Source organism: Haliotis cracherodii, unplaced genomic scaffold, assembly GCF_022045235.1.
Source record: "Haliotis cracherodii isolate W230 unplaced genomic scaffold, xgHalCrac1.p SCAF_5, whole genome shotgun sequence".
NCBI lineage: Eukaryota > Metazoa > Mollusca > Gastropoda > Lepetellida > Haliotidae > Haliotis > Haliotis cracherodii.
In genome coordinates, this window is record NW_027266308.1 from 8542978 (window position 1) to 8566001 (window position 23024).

The following is a 23024-nucleotide window of genomic DNA, read 5'->3' on the forward strand; positions in this document are numbered from 1 at the left end:
TCCCCAGTAACTGCAATGGTCCTTGGTGTCATTGTACACAACAACCTTGTCGTAAGTCTATGTTAGGGTATGGCAGCTACGATCACCTAAGCACTAAGACTGCTTTTGTACAACTGCACCCAGATCTATGTAACGGACATAATATGATAATAGATAATTAATAAACATGAATAGAAACAATATATACTTATGGCTCCCTTCCCGCTCAGGGGGCATGAGTGGCCAAAGCATCCACGGTGCCACAATTCACTGTGTAGAGCTGCATCTCTTTGGCACACCAAAAACCTATGAATGTGGGTTCAAATCCAAGCTCGCCCCGATAATGTTTCTAGGTTTGTCAGCACCATACTCATGCTCATGGGTTTCACCAAAGTGGTAAACGTCTGAGACCTGCATCACTTCGGGCTTTCCTCCTACATTAATCAGTCCCGTCCTCATAAAATTGGATAACTGTTAAAAAGTGGCTTTAGACCAAACCCACACCCCTTCCCATGCTCCTGTGCTTGTATTCTGGACCCCCCTTTTGCCGTCCCTGGCAGTCCTGGGCTGACCCCCCTTCACCGTCCCTGGCAGTCCTGGGCTGTTCCCCCTCCACCGTCCCTGGCAGTCCTGGGCTGATCCCCCTCCACCGTCCCTGGCAGTCCTGGGCTGATCCCCCTTTTGCCGTCCCTGGCAGTCCTTGGCTGATCCCCTTCCACCGTCCCTGGCAGTCCTGGGCTGCCCCCCCCCCCCCCCTTTGCCGTCCCTGGCAGTCCTGGGCTGTTCCCCCTCCACCGTCCCAGGCAGTCCTGGGCTGACCCCCCTTTGCCGTCCCTGGCAGTCCTGGGCTGACCCCCCTTTGCCATCCCTGGCAGTCCTGGGCTGATCCCCCTTCACCGTCCCTGGCAGTCCTGGGCCAATCCCGTGGGCAATGTGCTCACTGTTTTAACTGCTACACCCCTGGGAACAGAGCATTACAACACCACCTGTCGGGACTCGGAGGGCTGGTGCTGCCACCTACCTGTAGATAGCTCAGCAGACACAACCCACATTAACAATCTCTGGAGAGTTGCTGTTATTCACATTAACCATAAAAACAACTATTTATCAGTGTTTTGAGAGATGTTAAGTTATTTTTTTTCTACAATTTCTTTCAAGTACAGTGATTAAAATGATAAGTGAAGAAAGATTTAGATTTGTATTTTAACAGATTTGTTTGCCACATGAGGAAAGCATTTGAGTTCATTTGTTAATTTTTTTTCAGAAAACAGGTTATTAATCTGTCAGCATCGCAGAAGCACATAAACACATATTTTATATCAACATTGATAAATACTACATGCAGATTATAGATTATTTCGACCGAGATTAACAATTTATTTTTTCAAAATTTCTTATACAATTTTACAGAAATGTTCAAGGCTCTTCTAAATATACTGTACATAATGAGAGCCATGGAAACTAAATATGCCTGTACATGCAAGAATAGACACAATCATTAGTCCAAAACTACTAACAATCTAGACAGATTATTTTTATCCCAAAATCTTGTTGCTTTACGTAACCAGTAGTCCGAAATGAGCTGTGGACTAGTAAGATACAACCAATGGTGCCACCCATGGTACAAAGATACATAAACTATATGTCAATCTAAGAAACCTGTGCTGTGTTTTTTTAATTGTATATTGTTGAAAATCAGGTTTTATTATCTCAAATAACTGGAAAAGCGTTTGCATTACATTCCCACCAGAATTATGTACCGTGAACAATTTTGAGTTGGCCAAATCAGTTGACAGTTGACCTCACCAATATCCGCTATACAGATTCTTAATTAATTTACTTTAATTTAATATTAATTTCTATGCTAATTCTAACCTTGAGCTACCTTACACCATCCACAAAGGTATAAGCGTTTCCCGTTTAATAAAATAATTTCTGATGCGACCTTGACCTTCAATGGCATCCAATCCTTAAATATGCTACAAATTTAAAGTCCCCATACGATACTGGCAACACTTCGTGCATGAAATCATCAACAAGTGACCTTAACATTTGAGTTATGGTAAATTTATGAAATCAATGAGTCACCAAATTGTCATATATCATCATTGCCTGGCCTAAAAGTATCATTACATTAACGCAAGTAGCCCTGCCTTATAAAAACTCATCAACAAACCCTTACACCAAGACTTAGTCTGTCTTACAGACCCTGATACAAATATATCAAATACAGCCCATGCAAGTCTATAATGTTTGGCAAGTCTAGATTTCTGCAGTATCAGGAAATGAAGAGAGTCTCTGGGCTCCTTTTTATCAGATTTTTATTAAGATACTTTAACAACTATTTTTTTTCTGTATGATATGTTCATTTCAGAGACTAGATGTCAGTCTACACCAAGACTGTTCACTGGATATAGTATGGGATGATAGCAGTCCTATTGAATAATATCATTTGCCATCTTCACAAACAACCTCAGCTGCTTGACCATATGACACGTATATAACGTCACGTCCAAGATTATTGCACTTATATAGCGATGTGCATGCACGTGTGTGTGTGTGTGCCTGCTTGTACTAGTTCGGACTGATGCTGATTTATAGTGCTAGCTCACTGAGATACCATGCTGCAGTTTAACATGACCACCCCATTCTGACACAGTATACTGACTCCGAGCCGACCAGTCCTTGTTTTAGCCCCTTAATGCCAAGCGCCAGACAGGGTAACAACAAGTACATTCTTTTAACATCTTTTGGTATGACGCGGCTGGGGATCTAACCCCGGTCCTTCTGCTCTCTGGGCGGACGCTTTACCGGAGACCACCAGAGGCGGTCTATTAAAATGAGACAGATGGGCTCACTGATAAACATTGTACAGGTTCCATTAGTGTTGTTACACCGGTTAGCGCAATCCCTTGAACGTAAATGTGATTGTTATATATTCACCACAACTGCTTTTGCTTTACCGGCCATTTGCAGTGAACCTGACATGACAGTCTACTCCAATATGTCCAGAAACAAATGTGTCGCTTTATTAATGTGAGCATTTTTTGCATTAATTTCATCCTAGCATCAATTTCATGATTTACAGTAGTTATTAAGAGTTTATCATGACTATTTGAAACATGACACCAGAGACTGCACACACACCTCCTCGGTTCTCGGTCTGCTGGCTGGCTGCAGTGGAACATGCTGACAAGACACAATTCCAGGGAAAACACATCATTTTGGCACTCCATCAAAACACTTGCAGTTTCTTTATGTCGCCAAGTTATGACTATGTCCTTGACAAGAATATTAGACACTCTACATTTATTATCATGCACAACATGTGCAGTATCTCATGTGTGTTATCCAGACAATGTTCAGTGGGCATTATCAATGAAGATGAAATCAAGAAACAGATTAGTGTCAATAACATCCACTTCCACATCTGCTTCAGAAATATTATCACCAAAACTGCCTTCCAACAGAGCATATCGTCTTACAAACGACATGAAGTGAATGTTGCCATGATTCATGTTTCAGGTCCAGAGAACCTTCAACTTAAATACCATAGCACTTGCGTATTTATGTTATTTTGCCTATCAGGAAGCCTTAGGTCTCCAACATCTGGTATCTGGTCAAGGAAAACATTGAGGAGTTACCTCCCCCTGTGAGAATGCAAACCAGGAGTGGGTAGTGTGGGGGCCAGTCATTTGTGGGTAAATTGTGGGAATACTTCCTAGCACGACTAGAGATAGTGTTTCCAGTAGGTATGGACAGACACTGAATACACTGGACGTCAGGCATATATGTATGCTAACAATATTTCACTGTACGCCATGTTTCAGAAAATAGTGGCATCAGGCTCCTATCGATCTGAATGAAAAGACGCTTTATCAGAATCAATATAAGCAATATAGTGTGTACAGCTACCAAGAGCAAAGGAATAGTTTCAAATGCAATTTCAATGCAGTAACTAGCGTTGTAACATCGGTTCTCACTGGAATCACCACACAGCCGGTACTGGTCTTTTTTATTAGTAATTCCTAAATAAAAGAAACAAGCCCAAGGTCATTAACCTGGGCCCACTTGCACAACGCGATCATAGGGCTAAGATGATCGTAACTCCCACATATTAATATAGGCTTACGATCGTCTTAGCGCTAAGATTGCTTTGTGCAAATGGGCCCAGATGTTTGAAGATGTCAATGACATCACGAAGAGAGGATCATGTTTGACATCACTCCACATGACAACAGTCTGACAGGGAAGCTGGACTGGGTTCATTAGTCAGCTGTCATCGCAAGGAAGGGATACTGGACTTGGAACCTATTTTGCCCTGTAGACCTCAACACACAATGATGTTGGACATTTTAACTTGGTCGCTAATGGTGTGGAAAATATCAACTCTAGTCATCTTCCCGAGGCAAGGGAGTTAATTGGCTTTACAAGTCCAATTTCCACCTTGCCGAACTTGGCTGGAATTCCTGGGCTCGATCGTAGTGCCACAATTGCTTATTACAAGTTATGTCCCTTCTAAGCCTCTCCTATGGACCAATCAGATTCCAACTCTCATCTCACTTGCATTTGTTTCAAACAAAATGGCGGCGCCCTGTCAAGACGATCTGATCGATAACCAAGACCTATATTGTGATAAAACGGGTCTTACATCGCGAAGTGCATCAAATCACGTGAGCACCTTGATTAAAAACATGAAAAAACTTCGAAACAGTTTACTAACCGGATTTCGATTTTGTTGAGCAATTTTTTTTGGACTATGCATAGACTCGTTAGTCCAGCCAAAATGTAACTCCATAATAGCAGCCTAGTTCTGCAAGGGTGGAAACTGGACTTTTATAGTCAGTTAACTCTCTTGCCTCGGGATGATGACTCTATTAGTCAAGAAGATATATTTATAGTCTCCGGTAAGTGCATCAACCAGTTCTGGAGAAGAAGTGATGTTGCTGAGTGCTTTTAATATACATTCAACATATGTGTAGATGCACACAAGTCACAGTAGGATTTATTTCATATTTTCTCTTTGGATTTCAAAGAATACCACATTTTCATTAAGCTTACCTGGATCAAAAGACCCATGACCTGATGAGCAGCCCTGGTGGTTTGGGCCTGTTGCCTTGGTCTTGCTATCTGGACAGCAGCCGTAGGCCGACCTCTCACACCCATCACCCTCACAGCCATAGTTGTGTGGGCCAGAGGCAGGTGTGACCCTGTCTGGGCAGCAGCCGTAGCGGGAACGCCGACACTCCCTCCCTCCAGGGTTGCCCCCATTGGGACAGCCTTCTTGGTTGGGTCCAGTGGCAGATGTCTGCCCATCTGGGCAGCAGCCGTGGGTGCTGGTACCACAGTCGATAGACACTATTTGGTTATCTGCAGACATCATAAAACAATACCTTAGTCACAGCTGCTACAGAATTAATGTCATTCAACCCGTATATACTTGGAAGGATACTTGGAAGTGTTTACATGATATGCATAAACTTCCATACCATTCAAGATATTAAATTTACTGTATATAAACACCTAGAAATTAATTAGGCACCCCTGGTTTTGCGACCATATCGGTACAACAAGGTATCATTCGTGTCAAGCCTGAGCTATGGTGGAGAATTAAATGTTTTAGGTAAGATGAGACTCTTGACTAATGAAAACCGTCGCAGATTGTCCTGTTTTCAATCAGAGCTTTCAGCATCATAAACCGCTTTACTATTATTCATTCACGATATCGTCGGATCATAAGTTTTCTATCACAAATACTTGCACTATAACGTGGGGTGTGGAGTCAAGTTGTCTTTTAGCCTATACGTGAATGAAATGTTTTGCAGCGGTTGACATCCCTGATTTTAAGATAATCATGATAGGTTACTAAAGGCAGAATTACAGTTACTGTAATATTTAAAGGATGTCAAGCAATACATCTTGTGAAGAAAAACATATACAACAGTGACGTCATATATTTTTCGTCACAAAGAGCGACATAACATCATAATTGTTACATGCGATGTAGAACGAAACCTTGCAAGACTTGCTTAGTCTTCATTAGGGTTACCCACCTCATATATTAGCTTATGAAGTTGCCATGCTACATGCTTTCAATGTCTGACATATTTATAAAAAACTGTTCGAGCAAATACAGCGCCATCTTTTGTTTTGTCGGTGATTCCGTAATTCAGATCAAGCCACTGAAAGCATTGCTTTCAGCCCATGCCACTTCACTCAATATTTCCTGACACAAAAAGTTAGCTGTTTATTTAGTCATGGTAGAATAGGGATAAACATACATTGTTAAATGTAGAGCTAGGTTGACGCTCTTCCAAATTCAACTTAGTGCAGTTAATTCTAGTGGTAGCCTATCACTACATTGAAAAACACCAAATATTTATCTCCTAATTATTTGCTTAACTTATACTACAGGTACCGTATTCGACGTAATAAGCGCCCTCTCTTATAAGCGCCCACGGGGATATTTGCTAATATATTGGCTAGTGAACAATACCTATTAGCACACCTTCCAATTGATCAATGTACACAACACTTATTTATTCTCGTATAATACGCATTCGTGTGTTATATGCACCCTTAATTATGGGCAATTAATTTCTGGTAACATGTATCTCTCGTATATAAACATTTCAGGCTGTCAGCATAAACCACAAAATTTATCTTTCAACAATAAGAACCCCCTATTTCTAATTTTGAGAGTTCCCTGGGTGCTTATTACGTCGAATACGGTACCTGCAGTTTAAGTTAAGCAAATAATTAGGAGATAAACATTTGGTGTTTTCAATGTAGTGATAGGCTACCACTAGAATTAACTGCGCTAAGTTGAATTTGGAAGAGCAGATTACCAATGGACAATCTCCGGAGCCCCTCCTTCCCCTGTACCTCCACTGCTTAGCCTGTGTCAAGACCAGAGAATGGCACACCCAGATAATCTAAATGCCCTGTGTTTACTTTAATACCTACAGATCCAGAGTTCAAGCCCTCATTACAGCATAACAACAGGATTACCCAGACCCTAGCCCTCCATTCATGTCCACAACAGCCCCACTGTATCAACAGCTCCAGTGAAACTCCTTCAGTACTCATACACCCTCAACCACAGTGTAAGTGTAGGGGCTAATAGCCATCTAAAGAGATTAGACTTATCACAAGAACTACCTCTGATCTTCATCATTATGTAATCCCATAGACAAACACCAGCCAAAGAGGCCCTCAGGGAAGATTAGAGGAAAGTATGTGAAAGGCTAGACCTCTCACACCACCACCTATGTCAGTGTACATTTCACTGAGACAAAGCAAGCAAGAATACTTGATGGACTTGTAGTGCACTTTTAGGGTTCTGTCATCTTTCATAACATGAATTCAATTAACGTAATAAGCGCCCCATTCTTATAAGCGCCCATGGCGATATTTCCTAATCCCAATTAGCACCCCTTCTGATTGATCAATGTACACAAGACTTATTCATTCGTGTATAATATGCATGTGTTATACATACCCTTAATTATAGGCAATTAAATTCTGGAAAATTATTTCTGTCGTATATAAACATTTCAGGTTGTCAGCATAAACCACAAAATTTACGATTTTTCAACTGTTTTTTTCACCAAAATAATATTCTAATAAGAGCTCCCTATTTCTAATTTTTAGTGCACCCTGGTCACTTTTTACATCGAAAACGGTTTTAACAAACATGAGATCAAAGAGCCATGCTCTGAACTGTACACAGTTTCAGGTTTGAATCCCAGTTTGCCCCGCAGCATCGTTATGACGGTTGGCAGGTGAGACGACCACCATGCCATGCTTGTGGGAGTGACCAACACACTAATGCTGGTTGTATAGTGCTAGTGCAAGAGTGAATATTATCCTACCCTATTTTGTTATCCCGAGGATGAAATTCTCTAGTATCAGGATGATTATCCTAGGGCTGGGACGGGTAACTCGGGTACTCAGGTCGGGTGGGTACTGAGTAGGACCCGGGTACCCACAGGACTACCCGGACCCAACTTTTCCCAATCTGACAGCTTGTACCTACCTCTTGAGACCTACAGCGGGTACCTGGGTAGGATCGGGTAATAGGGGGGTTGGTACCCTTGTAGTAAATTTGGACTCGTCCCAACCCTAGATTCTCCCACACAATTTGAACCCATAAATCCTATCAACATATAATCCCCCCCCCTTATTTCTCATCCCACACACATGATGAAAATGCAAGTATCAACATAAATAACACTAGAATATTATAACCTCTTGCTAATTTAATTTATCCTAGTCATGAAGTCATGTGACCAGCTGACAGCATGAATGTCATGACAGCATGCAATGCTTATGCAAAGGAAGTCTGTCATGGGATAATACACGCTGATTCAAGTTAGTGTAAATTATCCCAGGATACATTTTCCAATTTCCACTGGGTATGTGGTATGTTTCACTGGGATGAATTACCCCTAAGTTTTGGACATAACCTATCCCAGATTTTCCACACTAGGGCAGGATACTATACTCTAGAGTAAAACATCCTAAACATAATATTTAGGTAGGATGTAATCCTTGCTTACACTAGCCCACCGAGACACCAAGCTGCACTTTAACATGGGCATGGCGTGAGACTGCCTCGTGGTCCAGTGGATAGAGCATACCGGTATGCCTGGAGAGTTGAGATCAGGGGTTTGATCATCATACCATTTTAAGACGGTACCCTGCCTTAGGGTTGGGACGGGTAACTCGGGTACCCTGGTCGGGTGGGTACTGAGTAGGACAGGGTACCCATAGGAATACCCGGACCTGTGGTTAGTCACGTGATATATTGTTTAATGACAAAAATGATCTAGAACTCAATGGTTACACTACAAGTCGCATTTCTTTCTGACTAGGCACCCATTCCTTCTAACTTTTCATACGGTTGAATAAAGATATAACTGAAGTCAACTTCAGTGTATGAATGACCAGATTGTTTAATACATGTATCTAAATACGTTTTGCAAGTGCTGAGGTAAAAAAATTCCAAATCAGACCTTTTGTATCTCTTGAGACGTACAGTGGGTACTCGGGTAGGGTCTGGTAATAGGGGGGTAGGTACCCGGAAAGTAAATTTAAACTTGTCCCAGCCCTACCCTGCCTAGCATTTGGCATTAAGGGGCTAAAACAAAGACTGGTTCGCTTGGAGTCAGTATACTTTGTGCAATGTATCTCTCAGCACAAGCAGTCATGCACACATACGCTATGTACATCGCTAAATAATGAGTGAGTGAGTGAGTATGGTTTTACGTTGCTTTTAGCAATATTCCAGCAATATCACGGCGGGGGACACCAGAAATGGGCTTCACACATTGTACCCATGTCGGGAATCGAACCCGGGTCTTCGGCGTGACGAGTGAACACTTATACCACTAGGCTACCCGACCGCCCCTCGCTATAAAAGTGAACATTTATGGACGACTTGAGTTCAAGCACATATGCATTGATATAACTGAAGCCATGTTAAAAGCATCATGAAACCTAAATCACTTGCGTGATCCTATTCTACATACATCAATTATTCGTAATTTAATATAAAATAAATGACAAGTATTTGTATTCACCATCATCACAATTTTCTTCGTCTGAGTTATCCCCACAGTCGTCGTATCCATCACACCTCCTGACATCGGCCACACATTTCTTGATGCTGCGGCACATGGAACTGCCGTCCTGGCAAGTGTTGACTGAAACAACGCACCCCACACATCCATAAGCCAAGACACACAAACAGATGACAGTTCTTGCACCATTTACTTCAGAATGGCAGAACTGTCAACATTGTCATTTATCAGTCAATAACAAGCTAGATATACTACTCAAAAGAAGTTAAAGAACACCCATATTGTAATATAAAAAAATAAGGTTTCTTATATTTTGACTTTTACCATGTGTTCCTGTTTTTCAAGGTGAATAATTTACTTGCCCTTGCATGTGTTTGTGATGGGTGTAACCAGTGGGGCAGTATACGCTCAACGTTTTGTGAACAAGTAGTATCATTATTATTTAACAGTGATTCATAAACACACATTTATGATATAGTCGGAATTGTACAATGGAATCTACTTTCAGCAGAGATTCTTATAAATGGAAATGGTTTTGTGGCTTTTATTTAAAAGTACTGAAATGAAAGCAAGTAATTACTTGAATCAACACAGTTTTCTTCATCTGAGTTGTCCCCACAGTCATCGTATCCATCACAGCGCTGTGAATCTGCCACGCATTTCTTCACTCCGCGACACATGGACGACCCACTGCCACACGGATTGGTGTGAGATTCTAGAGGAAGGAAAACAGTGATGAATACACACTCTCCACGTCATACAAGTTTATAATCTCACACATACTTACAGATTCACAGAAGACTATCACTACCAGACTGTGAGGTAGACAGAAGACTATCGCTACCAGACTGTGAGGTAGACAGAAGACTATCACTACCAGACTGTGAAGTAGACAGAAGACTATCACTACCAGACTGTGAGGTAGACAATAGACTATCACTACCAGACTGTGAGGTAGACAACAGACTATCACTACCAGACTGTGAGGTAGACAGAAGACTATCACTACCATACTGTGAGGTAGACAGAAGACTATCACTACCAGACTGTGAGGTAGACAACAGACTATCACTACCAGACTGTGAAGTAGACAGAAGACTATCGCTACCAGACTGTGAAGTAGACAGAAGACTATCACTACCAGACTGTGAGGTAGACAACAGACTATCACTACCAGACTGTGAGGTAGACAACAGACTATCACTACCAGACTGTGAGGTAGACAACAGACTATCACTACCAGACTGTGAGGTAGACAGAAGACTATCACTACCATACTGTGAGGTAGACAGAAGACTATCACTACCAGACTGTGAGGTAGACAACAGACTATCACTACCAGACTGTGAGGTAGATAGAAGACTATCACTACCAGACTGTGAAGTAGACAGAAGACTATCACTACCAGACTGTGAGGTAGACAACAGACTATCACTACCAGACTGTGAGGTAGACAACAGACTATCACTACCAGACTGTGAGGTAGACAACAGACTATCACTACCAGACTGTGAAGTAGACAACAGACTATCACTACCAGACTGTGAGGTAGACAACAGACTATCACTACCAGACTGTGAAGTAGACAGAAGACTATCGCTACCAGACTGTGAAGTAGACAGAAGACTATCACTACCAGACTGTGAGGTAGACAACAGACTATCACTACCAGACTGTGAGGTAGACAACAGACTATCACTACCAGACTGTGAAGTAGACAACAGACTATCACTACCAGACTGTGAGGTAGACAACAGACTATCACTACCAGACTGTGAAGTAGACAGAAGACTATCACTACCAGACTGTGAGGTAGACAGAAGACTATCACTACAAGACTGTGAGGTAGACAGAAGACTATTGCTACCAGACTGTGAGGTAGACAACAGACTATCACTACCAGACTGTGAGGTAGACAGGAGGCTATCACTACCAGACTGTGAGGTAGACAACAGACTATCGCTACCAGACTGTGAGGTAGACAGAAGACTATCACTACAAGACTGTGAGGTAGACAGAAGACTATCACTACCAGACTGTGAGGTAGACAACAGACTATCACTACCAGACTGTGAGGTAGACAACAGACTATCACTACCAGACTGTGAGGTAGACAACAGACTATCACTACCAGACTGTGAGGTAGACAACAGACTATCACTACCAGACTGTGAGGTAGATAGAAGACTATCGCTACCAGACTGTGAGGTAGATAGAAGACTATCGCTACCAGACTGTGAGGTAGACAACAGACTATCACTACCAGACTGTGAGGTAGACAGGAGGCTATCACTACCAGACTGTGAGGTAGACACAAGACTATCCCTACCAGACTGTGAGGTAGACAACAGATAGACTGTTTACAGTGAACTGTTGAGCTCATAGTGACCCCGGCACAATGGAAAAAACAATTTGCCCCATATACAATATACAAAGAAAAAGAGCCCAATTAAGGGATTGGCAGATGCAGGCATTTGGACTGATTTGTGCAATTAGCAAATTGTTATTGCAGTCAAAGAAGCGCATGTCACGCACCTTGGTAGAAGCTCTTGATTGCAAGTCAATAATGAAGAAAACATAAACAGGAATTTGCTAAAATAAAACAATTAAATATTTTCCTGAGATGAGGACCTAGTTGTTTGTTGTTTGTAACAGATGAACTGTATTTGAGCACAGTGATGATGGTAGGTCAGGGCAATTCTTGTGTTTATCCACACCTTTCTCACAGTTCTCTTCATCTGAGTTGTCACCACAGTCGTCATATCCATCACAGCGCCTCGAGTCAGACACACATTTCCTGACACTGCGACACATGGACCTGCCACGCCCACATGGACTGTTGTTGGTTTCTGAGGAAATTATTTGATTAAAGATTAATAGCAGATTCATGCACAATTTAAATTCATGAATTTTAGTTACAATTGCGAGACAGAAATAAAGCAAGAAGCATGGTTTTATACAGGTTGATTTCCTGACAATCTGAAGAAATGTGCTCTCAATGTGCCCACCATCCCAGAGGCTGCTAACCCCCTTTTGTACATGGGATTCGGGGGTCTGTTTAGAGAGTATTCGGGACTCAGCAGTGTGCTATGCTGGATGCAAAAAAAGATTCAACCTTTGAAAAAAAAATGGTGTGCACAAATATTTCTTTTATATATTTTATTTTTTTATAGTTTTTTTCAGTACTTTTAACTTCCAATTGAACCCTTTTCTCATTGGTTTTGAGATTTGTGCTAAGTAAATACAAAATATTTGGGATTCAGAAGTGAGCAATGAGACTCACAGTGAAAAGTTAGATGGTATCGAGGATTCAGGGGCTAAGGGTGGGTGGGGGTTGTTCCCCTCATTCCAATTTCTACAGTAAGATTCCAATTCAAAAAGTGAAATGTACAGCCAGCTTTATAAAAATTGTGGATGTATTTTATATACCGTATTCGACGTAATAAACGCCTAGGGCACTCTCAAAATTTGAAATAGGGGTCTCTTATTAGAATATTATTTTGGTGGAAAAAACAGAGTTGAAACATAAATTTCGTGGTTTATGCTGACGGTCTGAACTGTTTATATACAACAGATATATTTTTCCACTATTTAATTGCCCATAATTAAGGGTGCATATAACACATGCATGCATATTATACACGAATAAATAAGTCTTGTGTACATTGATCAATTGGAAGGGGTGCTAATTAGGATTGTTCAGTTGGCAATATATTAGCAAATATCACCGTGGGCGCTTATAAGACCGGGGCGCTTATTACGTCGAATACAGTAATGGCAGCATGATCTTAGAAATTAAATGTTTACTGCAGGGAAAACTCAATCCACAAATGTCCCAATCTCACTCATCTGATGACTTCAGTTCCAGTTTCATAAACTATAAAACCTCAAAACTAGAGAATACCATGTTTTAATAGGACTATACCTTAAAATTACTTATACATGTTATTGTGAAATATAAATTCCTTCAATCCAGGGTCCCATTCCACAAAGCCATCATAGGGCTAAGATGATCATAACTCCCATACTTTAACATAGGCTTATGATAGACATAGCGCTACGATCACTTCATGGAATGGGGCCCAGGATTGCTGCCAAACCTTGTGACTTCTACAAAATGACCAAAGCCTTAAAAGTTTTCCATATCTTATATACTACTCAACACTTGAATGGGACATTGGGCTATTTCATACTGCTACATAACTAGATGTCAGCAGCTGGTCTACTTGAAATGTGTACTATATGGGATACTATTGGTATGACACCATGTTCCAGTTGCTAGGCAGTATGGGATACTATTGGTATGACACCATGTTCCAGTTGCTAGGCAGTATGGGATACTATTGGTATGACACCATGTTCCAGTTGCTAGGCAGTATGGGATACTATTGGTATGACACCATGTTCCAGTTGCTAGGCAGTATGGGATACTATTGGTATGACACCATGTTCCAGTTGCTAGGCAGTATGGGATACTATTGGTATGACACCATGTTCCAGTTGCTAGGCAATATGGGATACTATTGGTATGACACCATGTTCCAGTTGCTAGGCAGTATGGGATACTATTGGTATGACACCATGTTCCAGTGGCTAGGCAATATGGGATACTATTGGTATGACACCATGTTCCAGTTGCTAGGCAATATTGGATACTATTGGTATGACACCATGTTCCAGTTGCTAGGCAACATGGGATACTATTGGTATGACACCATGTTCCAGTTGCTAGGCAAAATGGGATACTATTGGTATGACACCATGTTCCAGTTACTTGGCTATATGGGATACTATTGGTACGACACAATGTTCCAGTTACTTGGTAATATGGGATACTAATGGTATGACAACATGTTCCAGTTAATTGGTAATATGGGATACTATTGGTACGACACCATGTTACAGTTGCAAGGCAATATGGGATACTATTGGTACGACAACATGTTCCAGTTACTTGCCTACATGGGATACTATTGGTATGACACCATGTTCCAGTTGCTAGGCAATATGGGATACTATTTGTATGACACCATGTCCCAGTTACTTGGCTATATTGGATACTATTGATATGACACCATGTTCCAGTTGCTAGGCAATATGGGATACTATTGGTACGACACCATGTTCCAGTTACTTGGCTATATGGGATACTATAACTAACCTTAACTGAATGGTTTTTTTCAGCCTTTAATATTTAAAAACATAATTTTTCTGTTTTCTGTTCTCCTGAAAATTCGCCACAGCCCTTTACTGCCATCATGTGCTATCATCAGTTAGATATGTTAAATTGGGACAAGTCTGGTTCAGTTTCTATTGCAACTTTCCATACATTAAAAAATTCAATACAGAAAAAATTCAACTTATTGGCACTGACCTTCAGTGTCTGTTCCACAGTTCTCTTCATCTGAGTTGTCACCACAGTCGTCTCTTCCGTCACAACGCTGGGAGTCGGCCACACATTTCCTGACACTACGACACATGGATCGGCCACGGCCACATGGGTTTTTGTTGGTGTCTGTCAAAAGTTATCCAATGATACATTTAAGGGGTAACTATCAGTATCAGACTGTTTCTATCCTTTCATTCAAAGGCGAGATGCTGAGTGGAATAAGTTTTGTTTCAATACAGGAAAGAAGGAGTGAAAAACAAAAGATTCCAACAATTGTAGAATCCTTTCTTCAGACATTATAGATGACAAAATCATTTTCCACGCCTACATATTTACATTTTTCTATGGAATTCTACCAACTACAGACAATTCTATATTAACCTTCTATTTCTGTCTGACAATTCTCTTCATCTGAGTTGTCACCACAGTCGTCTCTTCCGTCACATCGCTGTGAGTCGGCCACACATTTCCTGACACTACGACACATGGATCGGCCACGGCCACATGGGTTTTTGTTGGTGTCTGTCAAAAAGTTATCCAGATACATTATAGATGACAAACTTACTGTCCACACCTACATATTTACATTTTTCTATGGAATTCTACCAACTACAGATGATTCTATATTAACCTTCTATTTCTGTCTGACAATTATCTTCATCTGAGTTGTCACCACAGTCGTCTCTTCCGTCACAACGCTGTGAGTCGGCCACACATTTCCTGACACTACGACACATGGATCGGCCACGGCCACATGGGTTTTTGTTGGTGTCTGTCAAAAAGTTATCCAGATACATTATAGATGACAAACTCACTGTCCATGCCTACATATTTACATTTTTCAATTGAATTCTACCAACTACAGATGATTCTATATTAACCTTCTATTTCTGTCTGACAATTCTCTTCATCTGAGTTGTCACCACAGTCGTCTCTTCCGTCACATCGCTGTGAGTCGGCCACACATTTCCTGACACTACGACACATTGACCTGCCACGGCCACATGGGTTTTTGTTGGCGTCTGTTAAAAATTGTGAAATGATACATTATAAGTGTAACCTTCAACATCAAGCTGTTCAAATTGTTTTGTCCAATGAGTAGTTAAGGATTGGAGTAAGTTAATTGTCCTCATAAGATTGAGCGAGTACGTTTCAAAAATATTCCAACAATATCTCGATGGGGACACCAGTAATGGGCTTTACACACTGTACTGGTACCATAGTGGGGAATCAAACCTGGGTCATCGGCGTGATGAGCAAAAGCTTTAACCACTGGGCTACCCTGCCAGCCCTGTCATCATAATAGAGAAGCAGTGGTAAAAGACAATAATCCAGCCATCATTGAAAAAGTCAACTTGACCAATTCCATGAATTATCGCCACTCCAACACATTTTCATTTTTCTATAGAATTCTACCAACTACAGATGATTCTATATTAACCTTCTATTTCTGTCTGACAATTCTCTTCATCTGAGTTGTCACCACAGTCGTCTCTTCCGTCACAACGCTGTGAGTCGGCCACACATTTCCTGACACTACGACATATGGATCGGCCACGGCCACATGGGTTTTTGTTGGTGTCTGTCAAAAAGTTATCCAGATACATTATAGATGACAAACTCACTGTCCACGCCTACATATTTACATTTTTCTATGGAATTCTACCAACTACAGATGATTCTATATTAACCTTTTATTTCTGTCTGACAATTATCTTCATCTGAGTTGTCACCACAGTCATCTCTTCCGTCACATCGCTGTGAGTCGGCCACACATTTCCTGACACTACGACACATGGATCGGCCACGGCCACATGGGTTTTTGTTGGTGTCTGTCAAAAAGTTATCCAGATACATTATAGATGACAAACTCACTGTCCACGCCTACATATTTACATTTTTCTATGGAATTCTACCAACTACAGATGATTCTATATTAACCTTTTATTTCTGTCTGACAATTATCTTCATCTGAGTTGTCACCACAGTCATCTCTTCCGTCACATCGCTGTGAGTCGGCCACACATTTCCTGACACTACGACACATGGATCGGCCACGGCCACATGGGTTTTTGTTGGTGTCTGTCAAAAAGTTATCCAGATACATTATAGATGATAATCTTACTGTCCACACCTACATATTTACATTTTTCTATGGAATTCTACCAACTACAGATGATTCTATATTAACCTTCTATTTCTGTCTGACAATTCTCTTCATCTGAGTTGTCACCACAGTCGTCTCTTCCGTCACATCGCTGTGAGTCGGCCACACATTTCCTGACACTACGACACATGGATCGCCCACGGCCACATGGGTTTTTGTTGGTGTCTGTCAAAAAGTTATCCAGATACATTATAGATGACAAACTCACTGTCCACGCCTACATATTTACATTTTTCTATGGAATTCTACCAACTACAGATGATTCTATATTAACCTTCTATTTCTGTCTGACAATTATCTTCATCTGAGTTGTCACCACAGTCGTCTCTTCCGTCACATCTCTGTGAGTCGGCCACACATTTCCTGACACTACGACACATGGATCGGCCACGGCCACATGGGTTTTTGTTGGTGTCTGTTAAAAGTTGTGGAATGACACTTTAAAGAAATACATCATTCAGGTTATAGCATTCTGATACTCTAATCAACTACAAATGAATTACTTTAATAAATTACTTTTGACCAATGTCAGGTCCATCTATTTCCATGGCTGAGCCAACTCATAAATCAAATCTTTTATCTTATTATTTTAACATATACCCAGTATTACAGTAGAGATTATATTGGAGATATTATAATCCTTCCGCTCTTACACATTTTTTGTTGTTGTTTGTTTGATTGTTTGTTTGTTTGTTGCTTAAAGCCATGCTCAGCAATTTCCCAGGTACAGTGACCTGAAGGTAATAGTCTGGACCAGACAATTCAGTGATAGACATTATGAACATCGATCTACACAATTGGGATACGATGACATATATGAAACCAAGTCAGTGAGCCTGACCACCCTATACCACAGTCGTCTCTCACAAACAAGCATGGGTTGCTGAAGACCAATTCTAAGCAAGATCTTCACGGGTCCTACATATTTGCACATTTCTTTTGATTGCTTCCATATTAACCTTCTATTTCTGTCTGACAATTCTCTTCATCTGAGTTGTCACCACAGTCATCTCTTCCGTCACATCGCTGTGAGTCGGCCACACATTTCCTGACACTACGACACATGGATCGGCCACGGCCACATGGGTTTTTGTTGGTGTCTGTTAAAAGTTGTGCAATGATACACTTAAAAGGTAACTTTCAAAGAATAGTTAGTTTTGGAATAAGTTAATTGTCATCATAAGAGAGAAGCAGTGTTAAAGAAGAAAAAATCCAGCCATTATTGAAGAGTCAACTTTCCTATTCCATACATTGAAGCCACTCCTACATATTTGCATTCAACACTAAAGTTGCATGATGGGATACATCAGGGAGACCTGTTGAAATCATCATGAAAGATGTCTGATGTGTTCATATGACTATGAATTATACTTTGTTCTTTCAACACCTGCAGGTTTTGGTTCATTGAAACACAAAACGCAGAAGGAAAAATAATCCATCATCAAAAATGTCAACTTTACCTACTCCATAAATTATAGCCACGCCTACATATTTTCATTTTTCTATCGTATTCTACCAACTACAGATAATTCTATATTAACCTTCTATTTCTGTCTGACAATTCTCTTCATCTGAGTTGTCACCACAGTCGTCTCTTCCGTCACAACGCTGTGAGTCGGCCACACATTTCCTGACACTACGACACATGGATCGGCCACGGCCACATGGGCTGCTGTTGCGGTCTGAGAATATTATTGGGTGTCATCATTTGTGTACGATTTATTTTCGTGTTGGTCTATGTTTGCATCAAATAGGCATAAACATCTTGTTTTAGGGGTTGCAGATCGATAAACCATTTACAAGAAATTATGGCCTTTAAAGCATCTAAGATCCATCGGACTTAACTTCAGAACTATACTTGTTTGCTTAGTTTATAGTTAAGAGGCTGAGCTTGTTTGAAAATGACATCAGGTTGATGGATAAAACAAAACAACCTTCAGTTTTCGTTTGACAGTTCTCTTCATCTGAGTTATCCCCGCAATTGTCATATCCGTCACAACGCTGTGAGTCGGCCACACATTTCCTGACACTACGACACATGGATCTTCCACGGCCACATGGATTTCTGACGGTTTCTGGTGAATAAGTAATTGTAATTTTGTGATGAACATAATTTTCTTTAACTTCTCAAGATTGAAATAATTACATGTAAAAGTGCCACTTTCAGTGTTCCTCATTGATATTAGATTTTCAATTAATATGATTCAAATTTTCAGTCTTACAGCTAGGAGAATTTATAAGAATCTGGAATAACCTTCTTGATAAGTCTGACAGTTCTCTTCATCAGAATTATCGCCACAGTCATCGTATCCATCACAGCGACGTAAATCTGCCACACATTTCCTGACCCGGCGACAGGAGGAAGATCCCGTCCCACACTGAATGACAGACCCACCTGGCAACCAGGTATGCACTATTGCTGTACATGCATTGTCATTCAGGCCACTGCTACTCATTAAATTAATCAATTCTTTAACAAAAGCATTTAGGTCAATTAGATTCATTATTAAAAGCTGGTATTGGACGAAATACTACAACTACTACTAAAACAAGAAACATTCACCAAAACTGACGACCAGTACCATTGGCTACACAGTCTTCCTCATCGGAGTCATCCCCACAGTCGTCATGACCGTTACACCTCTGTGAGTCGGACACACACTTCCTGATGCGCCGACACATGGAGGCACCAGGGCTACACTCATCCCTCCCACCTGCAGGGGGAGCAGGTACATGCACAGTTACCACATGGACAACACAACGGTTACAAGGTTCATTCAGACATGGAATACTGACATTCGGGGCCTTTTCAATGCTTTCAACTGTCATTCAATCTTATTAAAATCAGATATTAGTTTTCGCTACCGCTAAACAAAGATCTGAGGACATCCCATAACGGGTCACGTCAGAACGACCTTTCGCAAATTTTGACTGACCAATGAAATGACTGACAAGAAATCGACATTAGCCAATCAGAAGGCAGCTTTTTCGAGCTTTACGACACTAGTTTCAAATTGGCGACTATGCTTCGAAACTTATTTTGACGTATTCTCAATTAAAAAATTTTAAACTGATAAGAAGAACATTCTTGAATGGTTTATAGAGGGCCTAGATTGTAATGGATATAATCATAAAACCTGTAACTGTTGTTCAGAATACCCCGTGTTAAATATTTCTTGGTTGCATGATTAGAAATCACATTCCGACTGTCACTTTCATAATCTGGTAATCGACGCTCTGATTGGATGAATGAAAGGACGTTCTGACTTGACCCGTAATGGGATGTCCCCAGATCTTTGTTTAGCGGTAGCGAGAACTAAGATCTGATTTTAATGAGATTGACTGTCATTTTAAAGGCTTTTTAGGAGGGTAATTACCATAAGTGTGTCAATATGTTTTTAATCCAGCATACTATGTATTAGTTTAAGACCTAAAAAGTATGAATATCACAAATTTTCCATGGTTTATTTTCACAACCAACAAATAAATTAAATTAATCTGTCATGAATTGTAATGCTTCTATAAACAAGCAGACATCATTTTCTACCAATTCAAAGCTTTTCAAGCTATTTTGGTGTTTGTCAAAGCTTTTTAAGGCTGAATCTAAAAATCAAGGCTTTTCAAGAGGGACCTCAAAATTCAAGGCCTTTATATGTCTGTATGAACCTTGGGTTAGTTCTGTTGAGTGAGTGAGTTAAAATTTAACGTCACATGGGCAATATTACAGCCATATCGTGACGAGTAGTTCTGTTGAAGAAGTGGTTGTTGGCACGGGTGCTACAGATATGTACCCCAGGTACTTTTCGGTACACAGAAATGTACCCTGTCCAAAATCAGAATACAGAATGGTACCCTGGGGTGAGGCCATTTGGCAGTCTGCTAAACAGGCTTCTTGAATGCCAAACCGCGGTAAAATCCAGTATGACGTACAGTATGCATTCACCTACATGTCTCCGAAAATGGGAGAGTTTCTTCATGTTCTGAACCAGAATTGTCATACTGTTGTATGAGATCCCTTCCAGGATGCACAATATACACAGTGCTGTACGGTATAAGACCGTAAAACACAACATGGTCCACAATCAGCACGGCAAACAAAACAAAATGAACCATTTTTGGTTTGAGGAATATGGACTCATCCTCCGTTTTGGTATCAAGTGCCGATCTGTATTCTGATATGGTTAATCATTGTACATTTCTGTATATCAAAAAGTACATGGGATACTTACTGTATTCGACACAATAAGCGCACAAGGTGCTCTTAAAATTAGAAATAGGGGGCTCTTATTAGAATATGATTTTGGTGAAAGATTGTAAATTTCATGGTTTATGCTGACATCCTGAAATGATACAAAAGAAAAGTGTGTGCGTATTATACACAACAGTTATATTTTTCCAGAATTTAATCTGCCATAATCAAGGGTGCATATAACGCACAAGTGTGTATTATACACGAAAAAATAAGTCTTTTGGACATTGACCAATCGGAAGGGTGCTAATTGGGATTGTTCACTAGCCAATATATTAGCAAATATCGCCGTGGGCGCTTATTGGAGCGGGGCGCTAATTACTTCGAATAAGGTATCTGTAGTACTCGAGCCGACAATGACTCCTTCAGTGTTAGTTTTGATGATTCAGATTGCTTCACACTTCATGTGTGTTAGTACAGTGATAAATACAGCCATTTGACATACAAGTAGTGGAATAGATTTCCAAACATGATATTTCATAAACATTATCCGTGAAAGATGCATGTTTATTCTGCAAAGCATACATGTAGTTGAACTTTGTAATTGATCTTTTTGGACATGCATACTGAGTGCTGTTGTCTATTTCTATTGTTTCTTGGGAAAGTGATTGTATCACTCTGGCTCAAATGGTGGCATTGTCAGTGTTTAGTATCTGTTGGAGGATCATTGCTGGTTATCCTCTGACAAATTATTAGCTCAGTCAGCTAAAGAATTATTGATTAATGACTTCATGCGAGATAGTTATCATGCTGTCACCATTTGATTATATGTGTTAGATGTAGCATTCACTCATCACTTGAAGCCAAGTTTAAAATGATAGAAATCCAAGGGATTGACTAAGATTTTATGGTCTCTGATATAATATTTTACTTATTTCGCAGCTATTTACAGCCACATGCTGGGCAGTAACACTGCTGATAATCTCCCCATGTAGAGAAGTTTAAGCAAAGCTGGATCCTGCATGGCATCAGAAAAAACAAAATGTAGTTATCTTTCCACACCTGACTTGTCCCTATGGAAACAAAACACATCAGTTAGGTTTTTTTGTAATTTATTTCAATTGTGTTAGGACCTGTCATTTATCTCACAGAAAGATGGGTCAGAAGGAATCAGGGAGGGTCATAAAAAATAATACCTATATTTGGGGTGGGTCATGAAAAAAATGGACATTTTACAGTAAAATATATCGCCTTTACATTTTTTTCTTTTCAGGGAGGGCCATAAAAAGAATTACAAGCACATGGGGAAAGTCATCCAAAAAAATGACAAACTTTACAGAAGGGTAATTATTTTCAGTACATTACTGGATTAAAACCTCCGACCCACCCCTTTCTTTAATAAATGACTGGTCCCTTGCCTGTTAATGTATACCGAAAACAGGCTGAGCTTGAAGCTATGTTTTAAGCTGTGTGGCTGTATCAAGTGATGAGTGCATGATGACATGGATGAGAGATGTCAGCTGAGCATGCAGGCTGTGTTTCTACCTGTGCTTTGACAGCCGTCTTCATCCGAGTTGTCTCCGCAATCATCGTGTCCATCACACCGCTGAGAGTCCGCCACACACTTCCTGATACTACTACACATAGATTGGCCTGTCCCACACTGCTTGTTGGCGTCTACCATGGAAAACAAGACGTCATGTGACTGAGCGCGTG

The 23024-nt window shown here is 40.6% G+C and overlaps 2 protein-coding genes across 2 annotated transcripts in view; both read right to left on the reverse strand.

The window, feature by feature from the left end:
* Nucleotides 1–23024, reverse strand: part of LOC139442386 (papilin-like) — a 177724-nt gene that overhangs the window by 30542 nt on the left and 124158 nt on the right. The window contains exons 17-25 of the mRNA XM_071223189.1: nt 22854–22985; nt 15834–15974; nt 15584–15724; nt 15334–15474; nt 14938–15078; nt 12281–12412; nt 10144–10278; nt 9564–9686; nt 5041–5349 (exon numbers count right to left, since the gene is read on the reverse strand). Of these exons, the coding sequence (XP_071079290.1) occupies nt 5041–5349; nt 9564–9686; nt 10144–10278; nt 12281–12412; nt 14938–15078; nt 15334–15474; nt 15584–15724; nt 15834–15974; nt 22854–22985 (1395 nt within the window). The remainder of the gene's footprint in view (nt 1–5040; nt 5350–9563; nt 9687–10143; nt 10279–12280; nt 12413–14937; nt 15079–15333; nt 15475–15583; nt 15725–15833; nt 15975–22853; nt 22986–23024) is intronic.
* Nucleotides 16815–19765, reverse strand: LOC139442639 (low-density lipoprotein receptor-related protein 4-like). The gene is made up of 8 exons (XM_071223498.1): nt 19683–19765; nt 19374–19514; nt 19054–19194; nt 18661–18801; nt 18079–18219; nt 17394–17534; nt 17144–17284; nt 16815–17034 (listed from the first exon to the last, which is right to left on the reverse strand). Exons 1-8 carry the CDS (start codon nt 19702–19704, stop codon nt 16889–16891), a joined length of 1014 nt encoding a protein of 337 aa, XP_071079599.1. The 5' UTR covers nt 19705–19765; the 3' UTR covers nt 16815–16888.